General features: G+C 43.2%; 1 protein-coding gene across 4 annotated transcripts in view; it reads right to left on the bottom strand.

Annotated features, from left to right (window-relative positions):
* The window catches only part of LOC126248984 (carnitine O-palmitoyltransferase 2, mitochondrial), a 177,624-nt gene that overhangs the window by 75,847 nt on the left and 80,706 nt on the right, over positions 1-21,071 (bottom strand). For all 4 annotated transcript variants that reach the window (XM_049950546.1, XM_049950545.1, XM_049950548.1 and 1 more), the window contains exon 7: positions 1,780-2,050. In XM_049950546.1, the coding sequence (XP_049806503.1) occupies positions 1,780-2,050 (271 nt within the window). The remainder of the gene's footprint in view (positions 1-1,779; positions 2,051-21,071) is intronic.

The raw sequence follows: 21,071 nt of genomic DNA, 5'->3' as shown, positions 1-21,071 counted from the left end.
CAAGATGTAAGAAAAATGTTATTGCATTGGCTACGGTGCTATTCTGGTGGACTCTGATACAACTTGGACTGGGCTTCCCTTGGGAATACGAGCATAAGGTACCTAGGATTGTTGCTTGGTAATATGCTGTATATTTATGTTTGTCTCTGCCAGTAGCTCACCCTTTTACAAAAGTTGGGATGACTTGGGATCTGTGATGCATTCAAATCAGACTTCAAACAATTTTGGAATTAGGCAACAACATGGGTTTTTCAACTCCGAAGGAAATACAACAACTACTAATGCAAACAGCACAGGCTTATCAGGAGCCAACTACAGCTATATTACAGGCAGTGCACGTGTTAGCAAATATAGCAGGCATGACTCCCACTCCATCCATGTTCATGGCCATTCTTCCATTTACTGAAAAACATAAATAGTGAGAAACTCACTGCCAACAACTGCATTTATATTTTGGCTTATCAAATTTCCAACTTGGAAGGACAAAAGGCTAAGTTCTTGTCACTAAACTCCAAACTTGACCATCTAATACAAAAATTACAATCATTAACATAGCTGGTGAAACTCGAGTTGTGTGGTATGTTTCCTCTTTTTCAACGAAGGAATACTTTTGGAATAAGGATAGCACTCAATGAAAGGCAGAAGCCTTGAGACATTCACAAGCACACATATTTACATGGCGCCAACTGCATGAAATGTTCCAGGTGGGCTAGGTTGGGATGGGTGTTGCATCTGGTGGGGTGGGTATAGGGAGAGAGGTGTTGAGGGATGAGTGACTAGAAGTCTGGTGGGAGGCAGCCAGTCTGCCAGCAAGTAATGATGGAAGAAGCAGTGGCAGGAGCATGGGCTCAGCATGTAATGCACGGTTGTCAAGAGCCCATGGGGAATGGTGCACGCTGAAGGTGATTTTGGGACATGAATTTTTGAGGGGGTCACAGGACGGAGGAAGGGAAAACCATTATTTGGAGTGCGTGGTGACAAAGAGCTACTGGAGATTGAGGTCAGGACGATTAGGGGAGTATAGGACGTGTTGTAAGGACAATTCTCATCTGTGTAGTTCAGAGAAGCAGGTGGTGGAGGGAAGAATCCCGATGGCCTGGGTTGTGAAGCACACGTTGAGATGGAGTTTGTTATGTTCAGCTCTATGTTGTGCCACTGGCTGGTCAACTTTGTTCTTGGCAATGGTTTGGTGGTGGCCATTCATTCTCGTGGACATTTGGTTGGAGATCATACTGACATAAAAAGCTGGCAGTATTTGCAGCAGAGTTTGCATTTGATGTCGGTGCTTTCACAGGTGGCCCAGCCTCTGATAGGGCAGGAAATCTAATGCGTCCTTTTGAAAGGGAATGTTATGTTACCTGCATTAATAAATTTAGGTAACCCCTGTAAAACCTACATCTGGATGGTTGGTGGGAAACTGAACCCTGACCATTCCGAATCCATGAATCAGTGTCCAATGCCTTGGGCACTGCATCACCAGGTTCATTTGCGTCCCTCTCCCGTTTTCTCTTTACACAAGGTCCAGGATGACTACATTGCCTAATCCTCAAATAACCAATTATCTAGCATCTTTCCTCATTTTCAGAATGGAGAGAGACGTAAGTCCTGAGAGTTATGCTTTTGTGTGTGTTTTTTGTTTATTAGACTGTTACAATTTGGTAATAAGATGTGTCTGTAGATTCATTTTGGGCATTCTTTTCTTTATATAAAAAATATTGGTCTGAAGTGTCACATATAATGAAAATATATATGTCTAACAGCTATATAAATAATTCTCACCTGTTCCTACCATCACCATGTAGAAGACACTGCATCATGTATTTTTTGTCATCAGCAACACTAACATCATCCAACACCAAATTAAAAATACTGGAATCTATTAATTTTAAGACATCTGCATTCCCTATAGCTTCCAGATGTTTCCTTGCTTTGGCCCAAACATCTCTGTTTTCTGTTGTGAGAATCCCAACAGGATATGAAGAAGCTGGAGCCTGATGCTCAGCTATATATTTTACACATGTAAATATATCTGATGGGTTTAGTATGTTCCCTATTAAGAAAACAGAAACAAAATACATAAACAATTTATAACAAATATGTTATTACAGCTGACTACTGTAACATATAAAATATCTTATTTCAACTGTCAATTAGTATAAACTGTTCATGAAAAGAATAATAAGTTATGTGATCACCTCTGTCATTTATCTACATTTGATTTGCTTCTTTTTTGACAAACTGCCTATATTTTCTTACTGAGGAATCATATCTGACTTAGAGCATTGATCATCTGGACTTAAGTTTCAGAGTTGTTTTATTAACAAACAAGATCTTAATTTTGATTAAATTAGAAGAATTCAGGCACTACGAAAATATCATTATCTTGATTTCACTCAAAACTCTTCCATCCCTTATAAATAAAAACCAATGTGCAAAAACATCTTCAGAAAATTTGTCAATTACTTGCAGCTTTTCTCTAGTTAAAATAACCACTCTTCTTCATTCCATTTCTGTTGGTTGGTTGGTTGTTTGGGGAAGCAGACCAGACAGCGAGGTCATCGGTCTCATCGGATTAGGGAAGAATGGGGAAGGCAGTCGGCCGTGCCCTTCAGAGGAACCATCCCGGCATTTGCCTGGAGTGATTTAGGGAAATCACGGAAAACCTAAATCAGGATGGCCGGACGCGGGATTGAACCATCGTCCTCCCGAATGCGAGTCCAGTGTCTAACCACTGCGCCACCTCGCTCTCCATTTCTGTGGTGAATATTCTGCAGTACTTACAATTAAAAGCAATGGCCACCAAATAACACACATTTTCAAATAAATATTCCTGGAGAATATTTACAGGTGTCCACAAGTAAAAAAATTACACATACATCAAGAATTGAGTAAAAAACAAAGAAATGCATGCAAAATTCTAGTTATATGGTTACCACAATGATGCTGGATAAAATTGCCACAAGCAAACCACGAGTCAAATTCTACATGATGGACAACTGGTTATTTAAGAATAGGATAGTAAAGAAGTCACCAGTATTATAGTTTGTAGTGGTTTCTGTACGACATTATTTTTTAGCTGAGAGTATATTACAACTTTGATTTTTTTTACACTTTGGTGTTACTATTATACCGTATTTACTCGAATCTAAGCCTCACTTGAATCAAAGCCGCACCTGAAAAATGAAACTCGAAATCAAGGAGAAAAAAAAAATTTCCCAAATCCAAGCCGGTCGTGAAATTTGAGACTCAAAATTCAAGGTGAGAGAAGAGTTTTAGACCGCCACTCCAGTCCATTGTAACATGAAACACAATTGAGGTCGAATGGATGAAGATCCAGCTACAGTAGTTTGGTTCAAGTCTTAAGCTTAACAGGTAAGCTTTACCAAGTAGCCATTGCTATGTGTCAGGCGCTCTGTCTGTATTTATACGAGTACCCTTCCTTTTTCACGTGCTTCGTCTGGTTTGAATTGATTGCTTATTTTGCTTTCATCTGATAAGTGCCGTTCTCTTTGTTATAGGTGTTTACATCTTTCTAAGCTAACGTAGGTTTGCCTTTCCTTAATCTTATCTTAGAAGAAAGATTAAGGAAAGGCAAACCTACATTTCTAGTATTTGTAGACTTAGAGAAAGCTTTTGACAATGTTGACTGGAATACTCTCTTTCAAATTTTAAAGGTGGCAGGGGTAAAATACAGGGAGCAAAAGTCTATTTACAATTTGTACAGAAAGCAGATGGCAGTTATAAGACTCGAGGGACATGAAAGGGAAGCAACGGTTGGGAAGGGAGTGAGACAGGGTTGTAGCCTCTCCCCGATGTTACTCAATCTGTATATTGAGCAAGCAGTAAAGGAAACAAAAGAAAAATTTGGAGTAAGTATTAAAATCCATGGAGAAGAAATAAAATCTTTGAGGTTTGTCGATGACATTGTAATTCTGTCAGAGACAGCAAAGGACTTGGAAGAGCTGTTGAACGGAATGGACACTGTCTTGAAAGGAGGATATAAGATGAACATCAACAAAAGCAAAATGAGGATAATGGAATGTAGTCAAATTAAATCGGGTGATGCTGAGGGAATTAGATTAGGAAATGAGACACTTAAAGTAGTAAAGGAGTTTTGCTATTTAGGGAGTAAAATAACTGATGATGGTCGAAGTAGAGAGGATATAAAATGTAGACTGTCAATGGCAAGGAAATCGTTTCTGAAGAAGAAAAATTTGTTAACATCGAGTATAGATTTAAGTGTCAGGAAGTCGTTTCTGAAAGTATTTGTATGGAGTGTAGCCATGTATTGAAGTGAAACATGGACGATAAATAGTTCAGACAGGAGGAGAATAGAAGCTTTCAAAATGTGGTGCTACAGAAGAATGCTGAAGATTAGATGGGTAGATCACATAACTAATGAGGAGGTATTGAATAGAATTGGGGAAGAGAGGAGTTTGTGGCACAACTTGACGAGAAGAAGGGTCCGGTTGGTAGGACATGTTCTGAGGCATCAAGGGATCACAAATTTAGCATTGGAGGGCAGTGTGGAGGGTAAAAATCATAGAGGGAGACCAAGAGATGAATACACTAAGCAGATTCAGAAGGACGTAGGTTGCAGTAAGTACTGGGAGATGAAGAAGCTTGCACAGGATAGAGTAGCATGGAGAGCTGCATCAAACCAGTCTCAGGACTGAAGACCACAACAACAACAACAACAACAACAACAACAAGCTGAAAATGCATTATTGTACTGTGTCATGCATTGTTTGTCGCATTCTGATAGGGAGTGTTTACAACCTGGCGCCGCTCGTGACATGGCTTGCTTTTGTGCGCACTACCGCGGCTCACAATTTAAAAAGAGGAATTGTCTCATAAGCGAAACAATGGCAAGAGACTGCTATTTGTTGTTACTTACACTGCTGCTTTCTTTGGTCATGAACAACAAGAACCAAATAATAGACTGCGTATGATGGAAGATGTTCTGAACGAGAGCTTAGCAAAAATTTTTCTCAGTTTGAAAATCTTTGCAAACGCCTCTTTAGTACATTACATTCTTCACAGAAATTAGAGTCATCTTAGATTTAAAAATCTAGTCAGTTGCCGTGCTTCATTTCTGACTGTATCACTATTCATCATAAGAATAATATAAATATAAACGTGACATGATATGTATATTCTTCCGTGTTTGCTGTTGACTCACTCTAGTTTCGTGGTTTATTAGGCAGACAGGATTTAAATGAGATAGCAGCAAACACGAAAGAATACATGGCATAATGTTTACATTCTTCTGCCTTTTCTTTTAATTTATTTACTGTTGCAGAGGTTTTGGCGCCAGTATTTATCTTTGTGCCTGCAAAGCAAGCCTGTGTAGCGCTACATATATTCAACAGTAGAAGTTAGTTGTGGCAGCACCTACCAACATTTTTCAGAACTTCTGCTTACTTTTCACTCGATTCTAAGCCGCAGGCGGTTTTTTTGATTACAAAAACCAGAAAAAAAAGTGCGGCTTAGATTCGAGTAAATACGGTAAACAAACAGAAATTTAAGCAGTGCAGTAGCAATTAAATTAAGATATACAGTCCTATAAAACTACAACATACACACAAATTATGAAAAATCATAAAAATTACAAAAGTCAAATGTAAACACAATATAGCTCAGAGGGACAATACTGAAACTCAGTATTTCAATAAATGAGACATGGACAGACTTAATACAATTAACTGGTAGCATGGTGTTATAAATTTTGTGCTATTTTTACTGATTAATATAAACCATTCTTTAAGCTTAACAAAAATAATAGCATTTTGTGCAGCTGGAACTGCTGTATACAAATGGAACAAAAATTTGCTCACTCTGATGCCATTGTGTGACTCCTTGCATATGAACAGCACAAAAATTTCTGACAAAATTTCAGCCCACGCATATTTTTGGCAGGAAATTGAGGTCAAAAAAGGCAGTTTGGCAACACTGTAATCAAGTATCTTCATTCAGTGCTCTGAATGTGTGCTGCCCAGTTAGTGCACTGTACAGAGTTTTGTATTAGAATACTCTAGTTCAAGATTTTAGGCTTCTTAATCATTATTCTTCAATTACATAAGGCCTTATAAAAACTACATGCAATTACTTAAACAGACACAGAAATGAGAGTACAATCATTTTGTTGACATAATACATGTAAGGTTAACAGAGCACAGGTTGAAAAGCATACATCAGTACATGACAACATCTACATCACTACTTTGCAGTTCACACTTAAGTACTTCACAGATGGTTCATAGAACCACTTTCAGACTATTTCTAGACTGTTTCAGTCTCCAATAGCACATGGGAGAGACAAAAACCTACATCCTTCTGTGTGAGCTCTGCTTTCTCCTATTTTATAATGATAGTCATTTCTCCCTATGTAGGTGGGAATCATCCAAACATTCTGCATTCAGAAGAGAAAGTTGGTGACTGAAATTTCATGAAAACATCTTGCCTCAAAGAAAAATGTCTTTGTTTTAATTATTGTCACCCACAACTTTCTTATCATATCTGTTACAGTCTCTCCACAATTTATTGATAATATTAGGTAGGTGCATAAATTCGTAGCATTTTCTGTAAGTTTAATAAACACAACAGATACACATTGATTGATTGATTGATTGATTGATTGATTGGAGACGGGTTATGAGACCAAATGGTGAGGTCATTAGTTCCACGTTTCTGAAGTTAGTCCCAGAAGAAAGACGGTCCACTATAAGTGGATGGATCAAGGGAGGGGAGTCAAATTATAAAATAATAAATATTAATCACACACAGTAACAGGCATAAAAAGGATGGAACAAATCCAAAAACTGGAAGCACTCATGTGGTAACAGACTGAGAAGACTGCGAAAGAAGGCCCAACCACAACCAACATGCCCCTGCTCCTCCAAGACTGAAGTAGAACCTTATACCTGGAAATAAAAACCACTTTCATGGAGGAAACAGAGGACCAGTTCAACCACCTGTGAATCATCATACTTAGCATGAAGGGCCGAAAGAAGGGGACATTCCACCAATATGTTTGATACCATCAGTCTGGCTCCACAACCACATTTTGGGGGTGGAAACAATGTGTGAGCCTGGTATGACCAATGCATAGACAGCATAAAACAGTGGACTCCTTCCAAGAGCAGCAGAAGGAAGAGCACAAAACTGCAGTAGAATCCTTGATTGTGTGGAGTTTATTACTGCAAGGAGTAGTGCACCATATGTCATTCCATTTTTGGGAAATGAGAGATTTGCATATCCACAGCTGAGATCATGAAAGGAAAGGAAGTATCTGCTTCTCTAGCCAAACGATCAACCAGTTCATTCCCTGGGATGCCCACATGACTTGGGACCCAGAAAAAGCCAACGGAACAAGCGGCACAGCCAAGGGCAGAGAGAAGGTCATGGATAGCAGAGAACAAAGGATGATATGAGTAGCATCGGTCTATAGCCTGGAGGGAGGCCTGAGAAACAAAAAGGAGGGCTCTGTGAATGGCTAGAAGCTCCGCTGTGAACACACTACAGGATACCGGCAATAAACGATGTTCTAAGCCAGCAAGAGAAGTGAAAGTGTATCCCACCTTATCGACTGTCTTAGAACCATCAGTGTAAAAGATGGTGGACCCTGGAACTCTGCAATGATGGCACATACAAGATGTTGGAAAACCATAGGAGCGACAGAGATTTTAGGACCCTGGAACAGATTGGTCCTAATCAGTGGTCTAGGTACCACCCAAGTGGTGGGGGGGGGGGGGGGGGCAGGTTATGGGAAGGAAGACACGGGGTGCATTTCAGTGAATGGAGATGGAGATCCCATCAGGGGGAAGTGAGACGCATGCCAACTAGTAATCCCACCCTTGGGTGGGTATACGGAGGGAGACATCCCTCGTTGGCAGATAGCTCAGGGTACATAGGATGGTCAGGGAATTGGCAAATGGCAACTGCGTAAGAAACCAGGAGTTGGCTCCATCTATGTGTAGAGGGGGAATCCCCGTTTCTGTGAGGAGACTATCAACAAGACTAGTGCAAAAGGCACCAATAGCCAGATGCACCCCACAATGGTGAACAGGGTCAAGCAGTTGCTGAACCATAAACACGATTATCATAATATAGTCTGGACAAGACCATAGCACAGTAAAGGTTGAGAAGAGTGAAATAGTCTGCACCCAAAGATGTGTGGACCAAGAGGGGAAGAGCATTAAGCTTCCGCACACATGTAGTCTTTAGGTGGCGAATGTGGGGCAGCATGTCAGCTTGTTATAAAAAATAAAGCCCAACAAATGGGACTGTGCTACAACATCGAGGAGCTGGTCACCTAAATAATGTGCTGGATTAGGGTGTACTGTGGATCAACAACAAAAATGCATAACCTGCATTTTGGAGGGAGAAACCTGGAAGCCATGGGAGGTGGCACACGCAGAGGCCCATCGGATGGCGCCTCTGAGTTGGCACTCAGCAGATGCTACCGAGTGGGAGCTGCACCAGATGCAAAAATCATCGATGTAGAATGCCAGGGTAACCAGAGGCCCAACAGAGGACACAAGTCCATTGATGGCAATGAGGGAGAGTGAGAGATTTAGCACAGAACCCTGAGGGATATCATTCTGCCCCAATGCGGTTGAAGACCCTGAGGAGATGTTGCATCTGGGGAACATCCAAGTGTTACATCATCTAGTTGTGAATGGAATCCGAGTTCGGGGTCGTGTCTCGTGAAGAGACAAGAGCAGGCAGCAATTCCCATTCAGTGAAGGGTTCATTATAGCGCTCAGCATGGTACGGGATGAAACAAAGGTGAGCTCTGTTCAACTCTGCATGTCTACTGGAGAAAGGTAGTAGGGTAGGAAGAGGACGACAATGGCACTGCAAAGTGTGTCACGAGGCGTTCTGCGAGGACCAATGGACCAGTGTACACAGCACCTTGGAGGTTAAACCCAGGACAGTTGACTGTTACTGGCAGCCCAGAAGGCTACAGGGCTTGGACCAAACCTGCGATGAAGAGGCATATGTCCCCAGGGAGGAAACATAATCCCCCCAGCATTTCCTTATACTCCGCTCAATAAGGTAACGAGCCTTGGCACAGAGAGTGTCATCGTAACTGCCTTGTGCTTCACATCTCCTGTGCAGCAAGCTACATAAATTTAAGTATTAACTGTGTTTTTCTTACTCGTCACTTCTTTTTCCGTGTGTTTTTGCTTTTAGGAAGCTTTAATTTTCGGGTACTAGTAATAGTGTTCCACAGATTTCGTGTTTGTTTTGAATACAATCCAGAGACAGTTAGTGCTTATTTTCATTGTTTCCAACAAGAAGTGTCTAGTAATCACAGTTTAGAAGCTATCAGCCACCTTTATTGAATTAGCAATCTAGTTAAAAGTTGATTACTTAATTCTCTACAGTAAATTGTTGATTTCTTGGGATGGATAGGATGTGTGACTGCTTTGTACAGATGCAGGAGGAGTTGGCCACTGTTCGCGAACAGTGGAACGTGCTGATGGCCGCGGTCAGCCATCTTCAGGCTTCTGCCTTGGAGTGTAGCAGCAGTGGGGAGTCTGGAGAGTCGCATGGTACACCCCAGGTGTTACATGCTTCACCCACAGTCCCTGCTGTCAAGACATCTTCGTGGGTACCAGGTGCAGTTGGGCCACCCTCTACATCTACATCTACATCTACATCTACAGCCATTCTCTGCAAGCCACCTGACGGTGTGTGGCGGAGGGTACCTTGAGTACCTCTATCTGTTCTCCCTCCTATTCCAGTCTCGTATTGCTCGTGGAAAGAAAGATTGTTGGTATGCTTCTGTGTGGGCTCTAATCTCTCTGATTTTATCCTCATGGTCTCTTCACGAGATAAACATAGGAGGGATCAATATACTGCTTGTCTCCTCGGTGAAGGTATGTTCTAAAAACTTCAACAAAAGCCCGGACTGAGCTACTGAGCGTCTCTCTTGCAGAGTCTTCCACTGGAGTTTATCTGTCATCACCATAACGCTTTCACGATTACTACACGATCCTGTAACAAAGCATGCTGCTCTCCGTTGGATCTTCTCTATCTCTTCTATCAACCCTATCTGGTACAGATCCCACACCAGTGAGCAGTATTCAAGCAGTGGGCGAACAAGTGTACTGTAACCTACTTCCTTTGTTTTCAGATTGCATTTCCTTAGGATTCTTACAATGAATCTCAGCCTAACATCTGCCTTAACTACAATTAATTTTATATGGTCATTCCATTTTAAATCATTCCTAATGCCTACTCCCAGATAATTTATGGAAACTGCTTCCAGTTGCTGACCTGCTATATTGTAGCTAAATGATAAAGGATCTTTCTTTCTATGTATTCACAGCACATTACACTTGTCTACATTGAGATACAATTGCCATTCCCTGGACCATTCGTCAATTCATTGCAGATCCTCCTGCATTCCAGTACAATTTTCCATTGTTACAACCTCTCGATATACTACAGCCTCATCCGAAAAAAGTCTCACTGAAGTTCCGATGTTACCCACAAGGTCATTTATGTATATTGTGAATAACAAAGGTTCTATAACACTCCCCTGCGGCACACCTGAAATCACTCTTACTCCCCAAGGGGAGTGGCGGGTTCAAAGGCGTTCACGTCACACGAGGCAGAGGGTCAATGTGGAGGCAGCCCATGTGGCATCGCCCGCTCTGCGTGTGAGTGGACATGTGGCTGCTCCTTCAGCAAGGTCCGAGCATGCACACGGCGGGAGCGGTTTATTAGTGATTGGGAGCTCCAATGTTTGACGGGTGATGCAGCCCCTTAGGGGTTGGGTTGGGTTGGGTTGGGGAAGGAGACCAGACAGCGAGGTCATCGGTCTCATCGGATTAGGGAAGGATGGGGAAGGAAGTCGGCCGTGCCCTTTCAGAGGAACCATCCCGGCATTTGCCAGGAGTGATTTAGGGAAATCACGGAAAACCTAAATCAGGATGGTCGGAGGCAGGATTGAACCGTCATCCTCCCGAATGCGAGTCTAACCACTGTGCCACCTCACTCATTATGAGCCCCTTAGGGAAATAGCGGAAAGGTTGGGGAAGAAGGCCAGTGTTCACTCTGTCTGCTTGTCAGGGGGTCTCATCTGAGATGTGGAGAAGGCCCTGCCAGCGGCGATAGAGAGCACTGGGTGCACCCAACAGCAAATTTTTGCTCATGTCGGCACTAATGACTCCTGCCGTCTGGGTTCAGAGGACATCCTCAGTTCATACAGGTGGTTGGCGGAGTTGGAGAAGGTGGAAAGCCTCGCTCGCGGGGTGGAATCTGAGCTTACTATTTGTAGTGTCATTCCCAGAACTGATCGCAGTCCTCTGGTTTGCAGCCGAGTGGAAGGATTAAACCAGAGGCTCAGACGATTCTGCAGAGATCTAAGGTGCGAATTTCTTGACCTCCACTATCGGGTGGAGAAATGCAGAGTCCCCCTGAATAGGTAAGGCATGCACTACACGCAGGAAGCGGCTAAAAGGGCAGCGGAGAACATGTGGAGTGTACATGTGTGTTTTTTAGGTTAGAGAATTCCCTCCCTAGGCCCAACAAGACGCCTCCTGAGACGCGACAAGGTAGCAGTAGGCAAAACGCAACAGGGAATGACAATATTAATGTGGTAATAGTAAACTGCAGGAGCGTCTATAGAAATGCCCCAGAACTGCCGTCATTAATAAACGGTCACAATGCCCACATAGTACTAGGGACGGAAAGTTGGCTGAAACCAGATGTAAACAATAATGAAATTCTAAACTCAGATTGGAATGTATGCCGCAGAGACAGGCTGGACTGTGAAGGGGGAGGCGTGTTTATAGCGATAAAAAGTCCAATAGTATCAAAGGAAATTGACAGAGATCCGAAATGTGAAATAATTTGGGTGAAGGTCATGGTTAAAGCAGGCTCAAACATGTTAATTGGATGTCTCTATAGGCCCCCTGGCTCAGCAGCTGTTGTGGCAGAACACTTGAAGGAAAATTTGGAAAATATTTCGAGTAGGTTCCCGAGCATGTTATAGTTTTGGGTGGAGATTTTAATTTACCAGATATAGACTGGGAGTCTCAAACATTTATAAAGGGTGGCAGGAACAAAGAATCCAGTGAAATTTTTTTAAGTGCATTATCTGGAAACTACCTCGAGCAGTTAAACGGAGAACCGACTCACGGCAATAACATATTACACCTTCTGGTGACAAACAGACCCGAACTATTTGAAACAGTTAACGCAGAACAGGAAATCAGCAATCATAAAGCAGTTACAGCATCATTGATTTCACCCGTAAATAGAAATATTAAAAAAGGTTGGAAGATTTTTCTGTTTAGCAAAAGTGACAAAAAGCAGATTTCAAAGTAGTTGATGACTCAACACAAAAGTTTTATCCTGAGTACAGATAGTGTTTAGGATCAGTGGACAAGGTTCAAAACCATCGTACAATATCCATTACATGAGTATGTGCCAAGCAAGATCGTAAGAGATGGAAAAGAGCCACCATGGTACAACAACCGAGTTGGAAAACTGCTACAGAAGCAAAGGGAACTTCACAGCACAAAATAAACATAGCCAAAGCCTTGCAGACAAACAAAAATTACACGAAGTGAAATGTAGTGTGAGGGGGGCTATGCGAGAGGCGTTCAACGAATCTGAAAGTAAAGTTCTATGTACAGACTTGGCAGAAAATCCTAAGAAATTTTGGTCTTATGTCAAAGTAGAAGGTGGATCAAAACAAAATGTCCAGATACTCTGTGACCAAAATGGTACTGAAACAGAGGATGACATACTAAAGGTCAAAATACTATGTGTCTTTTTCCAAAGCTGTTTCACAGAGGAAGTCTGCACTGTACTTCCTTCTCTAGACTATCGCACAGATAAAAAAATGGTAGATATCAAAATAGATGACAGAAGGACAGAAAAACAATTAAAATCACTCAAAAGAGGAAAGGCTGCTGGACCTGATGGGATACCAGTTCAGTTTCACACAGATTATGTGAAGGAACCTGCCCCCCCCCCCCCCCCTTTTTGCAGCAGTGTAGAAGAGCTGGCATTCCAAAAGATTGGAAAAGGGCACAAGTCATCCCCATTTTCAAGATGGAACGTTGAACAGATGTGCAGTACTATGGACCTGTATCTCTAACATCGATCACTTGTAGAATTATGGAACAAAATCTATTCTGTAGGAATCAGCATGGGTTTCGAAAAAGACTATCGTGTGAAACCCAGCTTGCGCTATTTGTCCACAAGACTCAGAGGGCCATATATACGGGTCCCCAAGTAGACTCCGTGTTTCTTGACTTCCACAAAGCATTTGATACAGTTCCCCACAGTCATTTAATGAACAAAGTAAGAGCATATGGACTATCTGACCAATTGTGTGATTGGATTGAAGAGTTCCTAGATAACAGAATGCAGCATGTCATTCTCAATGGAGAGAAGTCTTCCGAAGTAAGAACGATTTCAGGTGTGCCACAGGGGAGTGTCGTAGGACCATTGCTATTCACAATATATATAAATGATGATGTGGATAACATCGGAAGTTCGCTGAGGCTTTTTGCGGATGATGCTGTAGTATATCGAGAGGTTGTAACAATGGAAAATTGTACGAAATGCAGGAGGATCTGCAATGAATTGACGAATGGTCCAGGGAATGGCAACTGAATCTCAACGTAGACTAGTGTAATGTGCTGCAAATACATAGAAAGAAAGATCCTTTATCATTTAGCTACAATATAGCAGATCAGCAACTGGAAGCAGTTAATTCCATAAATTATCTGGGAGTAGGCATTAGGAATGATTTAAAATGGAATGACCATATAAAATTAATTGTAGGTAAGGCAGATGTCAGGCTGAGATTCATTGGAAGAATCCTAAGGAAATGCAGTCGAAAAACAGTGCACTTGTTCGCCCACTGCTTGAATACTGGCTCTGAGCACTATGGGACTCAACTTCTGAGGTCATTAGTCCCCTAGAACTTAGAACTAGTTAAACCTAACTAACCTAAGGACATCACAAACATCCATGCCCGAGGCAGGATTCGAACCTGCGACCGTAGCGGTCTTGCGGTTCCAGACTGCAGCGCCTTTAACCGCACGGCCACTTCGGCCGGCTGCTTGAATACTGCTCGGCAGTGTGGGATCCGTACCAGATAGGGTTGATAGAAGAGATAGAGAAGATCCAACGGAGAGCAGCACGCTTTGTTACAGGATCGTTAAGTAATCGCAAAAGCGTTTTGGAGATGACAGATAAACTCCAGTGGAAGACTCTGCAAGAGAGACGCTCAGTAGCTCAGTCTGGGCTTTTGTTGAAGTTTTGAGAACATACCTTCACCAACGAGTCAAACAGTATATTGCTCCCTCCTACGTATATCTCGCGAAGAGACCATGGGGATAAATTCAGAGAGATTAGAGCCCACACAGAGGCATACCAACAATCTTTATTTCCACGAACAATACGAGACTGGAATAGAAGGGAGAACCGATAGAGGTACTCAAGGTACCCTCTGCCACACACCATCAGGTGGCTTGTGGAGTATGGATGTAGATGTAGATGTAGATGTTCAGGGGGTGCAGAGGGGGTGCAGGGGGGTGGTGCAGGGGGGGGGGTGCAGTGGGGGGGGCAGAGGGGGGGGCAGAGGGGGGGGGGCAGAGGGGGGGCAGAGGGGGGGCAGAGGGGGGGCAGAGGGGGGGCAGAGGGGGGGCAGAGGGGGGGCAGAGGGGGGGCAGGGCTAGAGTAAGGAAGAGGTAGGAGGAGGGAGGAGGAAATGAATGGCCTGATTTTTGCAGCTTGATACTCTTCATGCGCCAAGCATCTACCCTGATACCACCCACTTCGACCAGGGGCTCTCCCCACGGGCACCATCCAGCCACAGCAAGGGCCATCTGGCACGTCAGCCGTTGCCGGGAATTCCGATGCTCCAAGAAGATAAGCAACCACTCCTTGGCGTATGTGGAGAGATAACAGCTCAGGTACCAGTAGTGTGATCCCTGTGTTGTCAGGGGGCTCAGCCACGTGGGTACAAAACAGCCCCACCACACAGACTGGGCTACACATGCTGGTGACCTAGCAGGGTGGAAGGGAGAGGAGAAGGAAGGGGGGAGAGGAATCCACACCATATATGCTAGGGAGGGAGTTCTTCCCCAATTGCTCACACTAAAAACAGGAAATTTTGAAGTGGGGGTCAAACCTCAAGCGAGGACCTAAACACCAAACAAGGATGGAAGAACAGGCAAGATGAACAAAATTGCAAGCAATACAGGAAACCAGGTGGATAGCCAGGTCAACATAAATCAGAACGCTGAGAGAGGGAAAGGAGGGGGAAATGGGGAAAGAGCTAAGAGAGAGAAGGAGGGCATGGTGAAGGAAATGCATCCAAGGCAGGAAGCATTCGCTGCAATAGCTTGGGCCTCCATGTGCACCATGCACGAACTCACTAAAGAACTATGAGCCACCTGGGGTGGGGGAGAGGGGGGGGGGGAAGGGAACAGATCCATATTAACAGAGACTTTAATCATCAATAATATATTCTCCTTCACTATTTACAACACTCTGCCTGTGCTGGGGTAACTTTTTGATTCTGCAAATGTAGAAATTACGTAGTTTTGAGGCAAGAAACTCATTGAGCCATGTTTGGAGTGCATTTTCATCCATAAATGAAGTTCCTTGAAGAATGTTTGACAGAAAGCAGAAAAGGTGAAAACCGGAGGGTACAAAATCAGGTGAATAAGGTGAGTGAGGAATGACTTCACCAACTCTTATATAGTGTTTTTTGTCAGACTCGCAGAATGCGGGCGGCCGTTATTATGGTGTAGCATCACTTCATGCAGTCTTCCTGTCATTGTTCTTTGACTTCGTCTGCAAGACGTCTCAGCTGCTGGCAATAAACATCAGCAGTGATGGTTACCTGTTGGGGAAGCAATTCGCAGTACACTACACCCTAGCCATTTCACCAGATGCATAATATTATCTTTTGTGGATGCCCACAGGTCTTTGTACAGAAAACTGTTCCTTTGGGGTTCAACCATTCCTCTCTTTTCCTTATATTAGCATTAAGACACCATTTCTCATCACAGTAATGATACAGGATTGGAATGGTTGATGATGTTCATGAGCCAAATGATGACAAGCAAGAAGAGATGCACATATAGCAACCTGTTGATTTTTCTGATTTTGGCTTAGTGCATATGGTACCCATACACCTGATTTTTGAACCTTCCCCATTGAATGCAAATGTCACGATGGTGGAATGGTTTTGTTCATCACATTTGCCAGTTTTTGAGCATAACTATATGGATCATTTTGGATTAATGTGTTTAAATGATTTTTTCAAACTCTGAAGGTTTTCCTGAATTTGGAGAGTCGCCAACATCAAAATGATCCTCCTTAAAATGAGAAAATCATTTCCTGCCATGCTCTGTCCATTGGCATTATCCCTATACATGGTGCAAATGTTTCTGACTGCATCTGCTGCTGTCACCCCTCTACTAAACCCAAACAGAAGAATATGTTGGAAATGTTCAGATTTCTTCACTTGGCACTCCATTTTCTAGCGTCTACAGCTCCACTCATTATCACAAAATGACAATATGTGAACTCAAATAGCAACAGTGAAATACAAATAACAAATTACAATTGAGAAACAAACCCCTAGCAACTGGAATGCTGTAAACTTATGCACCAACTTAATACAAAACAAGCTTCCCTTCTTTGAACTTTTTCTTTTTTTATGTCTTCCACCAATCCAATTAGTAAGGCTCCACTTGGGCAGCAATACCCCACAAGAAGGTGGACAAGCATCGTGCAGGCAGTCTCTTTCATAGATTCTTCAAGTTTTCTGTCAATAAAACAGTCTTTGGTTCGCCTTCCTCACAGCATTTACTGTGTATTGGTTCCAGTTTCAGTTGTTTGTATTGTAATCCCTAGGTATTTAGTAGAACCAGCAACCTTAAATTTGTATGATTTATCATGTAACTGAAATTTAGCAGAATTTTTTAGTACTCATCTGGAGGACCTCACAATTTTTACAGTTTACAGTCACTTGTTACTTGTTAATTCTCACTGTTTACATCCCACAGATAGCTTATGTAAATAACTTTGTAATTCACACTGATCTTCTGACAAAATTACTGGATGGTAAATGACAGCATCATCTGCAAACAATCCAACAATTCTGCACAGATCATATCCTAAATCATTTATATAGATTAAGAATACCATACTGAACGAAAGTAATGGGTATATAGAAAAGCTGCAACGCCACAAAATTTTATCTAAATTATTCTGTAAAATATAGTGTGTTTCATATACTATTCAAGTGGTGTGTGCAGTGTCGCATGTGAACCAATACCAGGAAGGCAGGCTCCGATTGCTGCATACACTTAAGCTATCTCCTCTAAATTTCCAAGTGGAGTACTGATATAGATTATTTCTTATGCAAGAGAAAAATGTGTCCGTGGAGTATTACAAAATGTTACTTGTGATAGGATACTTCCCATTACCAAAAAACACATAATATTGTCATAAATGCATTGGTGGTGTATGCTCTAGCTTTTCCTGCATGAAATAATCACAGATCTCTTTTTAGTCACTAGTTATCTGAAAAAAGGTTGCTTTATTATCAGAAATTATAATGCAGAGGCTCTAGATGTAACTGATAAGGAGTTTTCTGAACTCCAATGACAAATGTTTTGCGAGTTTGAGTGCCCTGATAAATGCAGTCGTGCTTCATAAAAATAAATAAATAAATAAATAAATAAATAAATAATCAGGATCAGTCTCTCCACTATGTAACACTGCAAAAGTCAGTTGCAGTATTGGTGTCAAACAAACGTATCTAATATGTTCAGGTGATACATACTATTACTTTATTATATTTGGATTTGAGTCTGTCCACAGCTCTGTGAACAAATGCAACTGATGCCCAAGTCTAAAATACTGAGTCACCCAACAATTTTCTCTACCTCTTTTCCAAGGCCACTGCTAATTTTTCTAGTTAGGCTAAGATTGATACACTATTTGGCAAAGTCCAAAGAATGAGTATAAGTGTGTGCAGTGATCGCAGCTCATCTCTCCGTCATTAGGTCCCTTTGGAAACAACGGAGAAGTTATTTAGTTTGACACATGGCGTGGGGTTTTAACTTTTAAGCCCTGACCCACCACAACCAACCCCACAGAAGCATCAAATAATTTATGCTCACACCTCACATGTGTGCAGATAGAAATTTCTAAATTCTACTACAGCAACCACCTTCTATTTTAAATTTCTTTGGATTTTTAGGCAAACACTGCTTAAATGAGCAACAGCCCCAAAATCGAATAGTCAGCTATATGCACATATGCTTTCATGTATTTTTTTTCTAAAAGGGTCAGAAATTTAAGAATGGCAAATAACAGGTGAGATTTATTAGTCTCCTAATCACATAGAAAATAGTATAAGTGACACCACTATTTGACATCACAATTGCATTAAATAATCAACCCATATTATATCTTATTGTAATTTTCAATATTTTATTGTTACACTGTACAATAGAACATACCATACTGGTAGCTACGGCAAAAACTAGCTATGGTTTTATGCTGGACCATTTTTACAGTTGGGTCTTGCTTTTCAGGTATGAGGACACATTTTTGTGTGGTTTTAGGGCGCACAACTTCAACGGTCATTAGCGCCCAGACTACGTTAGGAATGCACTGCGAGTCACAAGTTTAAAACAGCAACGAAACGGAAAACACGATAAAAGACAGACTGACAGGCATAGGATTAAAAAAAAGAAAACAGCATAATCAAATGTCCTTAGAGAGGGTTGTCAAATTGATAAAGTGAAGAACGCGAGCAGCTGCTCGTGGGTCATCCGCTAAAATGGCTTCTAGAGTACATGGCAGGCCAAGATCAAGACGCGGTGTGTTAAAATCCGGACAGGCCGTTAAAATGTGGCGGACCGTCAGCAATTGCCCACATGGGCAGAACGGCGCCGGCGCAGCCATCAGCAGATGGCGATGGCTGAACCGGCAGTGTCCAATTCGTAACCGGGCCAAAACTACCTCCTCCCGCCGAGAAGGGCGTGAGGAGGACGTCCAAGCCACGGGAAGAGGTTTCAAGGCCCGAAGCTTGTTGGCTGTAAGTGCAGCCCAATCGGCATGCCACAGCGATAAAATGCGCCGACAAATGACCCTGCTACAATCTGACGAAGGGACACAACAAGAAGCTGTCCGAGGCTGGAGGACCGCAGCCTTGGCCGCGGCATCTGCAGCTTCGTTCCCAGGGATACTGACATGGCCAGGAACCCACATAAAGCTAACCGGAGAACCGACGTCCACCAGCTGCTGAAGAGAGCGTTGGATCCGGTGCACGAAAGGGTGAACCGGGTACGGATCACTGAGGCTCTGGATAGCGCTCAGGGAATCGGAGCAGATGACATATGCAGAATGTCGGTGGCGGCAGATGTAAAGAACAGCCTGGTAGAGGGCAAAGACCGAACAATGGCCATGGAGCCGGTATTTGAAACTTTGTGCCCCGACAATAAAGGAACACCCGACCCCGTCATTGGTCTTAGAGCCATCTGTATAAATGAAGGTCATATTAATGAACTTCGAACGAAGTTCGACAAAACGGGAGTGGTAGACTGAACCGGGGGTAACCTCCTTCGGGAGTGAGCAGAGGTCAAGGTGGACGCGAACCTGAGCCTGGAGCCAAGGTAGCGTGTGGCTCTCGCCCACTCGAAAGGTTGCAGGGAGTGAAAAATTAAGGTGTTGAAGGAGGCGACGAAAGCGAACTCCAGGGGGTAGCAGGGCAGAGACATACAACCCGTATTGACGGTCGAGAGATTCATCAAAAAAGGAACGATAAGACAGGTGGTCGGGCATTGCCAGTAGCCGACAGGCATACCGACAAAGCAGTATATCGCGCCGGTAGGTGAGTGGCAACTCACCAGCGTCAGCATGAAGACTCTCGACGGGACTAGTATAAAATGCTCCGACCGCAAGTCGTAAACCCCGATGTTGTATGGAGTTGAGGCGGCGTAAGATGGATGGCCGTGCAGAGGAGTATACGAAGCTCCCATAATCCAGCTTGGAGCGGACGATCGACCGATATAGGCGAAGTAGGACGGTTCGATCCGCTCCCCACGACATACCACTGAGAACACGGAGGACATTTAGAGAACGGGTACAACGGGCAGCCAAATATGACACATGTGGAGACCAACTAAGTTTCCTGTCAAATGTAAGACCTAAAAATTTTGTTGTCTCCACGAATGGGAGAGCAACGGGACCGAGTCGTAAGGACGGTGGGAGAAACTCTTTGTAGCGCCAGAAGTTAATACAGACCGTCTTCTCGGCAGAAAAACGGAAGCCATTGGCGACACTCCAGGAGTAAAGACGGTCAAGAGAACGCTGAAGACAGCGCTCCAGGAAACACGTACGTTGCGTGCTGCAATAGATGGTAAAATCGTCCACGAAAAGGGAGCCTGATACATCAGCTGGGAGGCAATCCATTATTGGATTGATCGCTATGGCGAAGAGAGCGACGCTCAAAACTGAGCCCTGTGGCACCCCATTCTCCTGGCGAAAGGTGTCCGACAGGACAGAACCCACACGTACCCTGAACTGTCGATCCATTAAAAAGGAACGAATAAAAAGAGGGAGGCGACCGCGAAGGCCCCATGTATGCATGGTGCAGAGAATGCCCGCCCTCCAACAGGTGTCGTAAGCCTTCTCCAAATCAAAGAACACAGCCGCGGTTGGGCGCTTCCGCAAGAAGTTGTTCATAATGAAGGTCGACAAGGTAACCAGATGGTCAACAGCAGAGCGGCGCCTACGAAATCCACATTGTACATTGGTAAGTAGGCGTCGAGACTCGAGCAGCCAAACCAAACGAGAGTTAACCATTCGCTCCATCACTTTACAGACACAGCTGGTAAGCGAGATGGGTCGATAACTGGAAGGCAAGTGCTTGTCCTTCCCCGGCTTAGGAATCGGGACAACAATAGGCTCGCACCAGCATGCGGGAACACGTCCCTCAATCCAGATGCGATTGTAAGTACGAAGAAGAAAACCTTTACCCGCAGGAGAAAGGTTCTTCAGCATCT

This window comes from Schistocerca nitens, chromosome 3 (genome assembly GCF_023898315.1).
Source record: "Schistocerca nitens isolate TAMUIC-IGC-003100 chromosome 3, iqSchNite1.1, whole genome shotgun sequence".
In the NCBI taxonomy this organism is placed as follows: domain Eukaryota; kingdom Metazoa; phylum Arthropoda; class Insecta; order Orthoptera; family Acrididae; genus Schistocerca; species Schistocerca nitens.
This window is presented reverse-complemented; position numbering and strand designations above follow the sequence as displayed.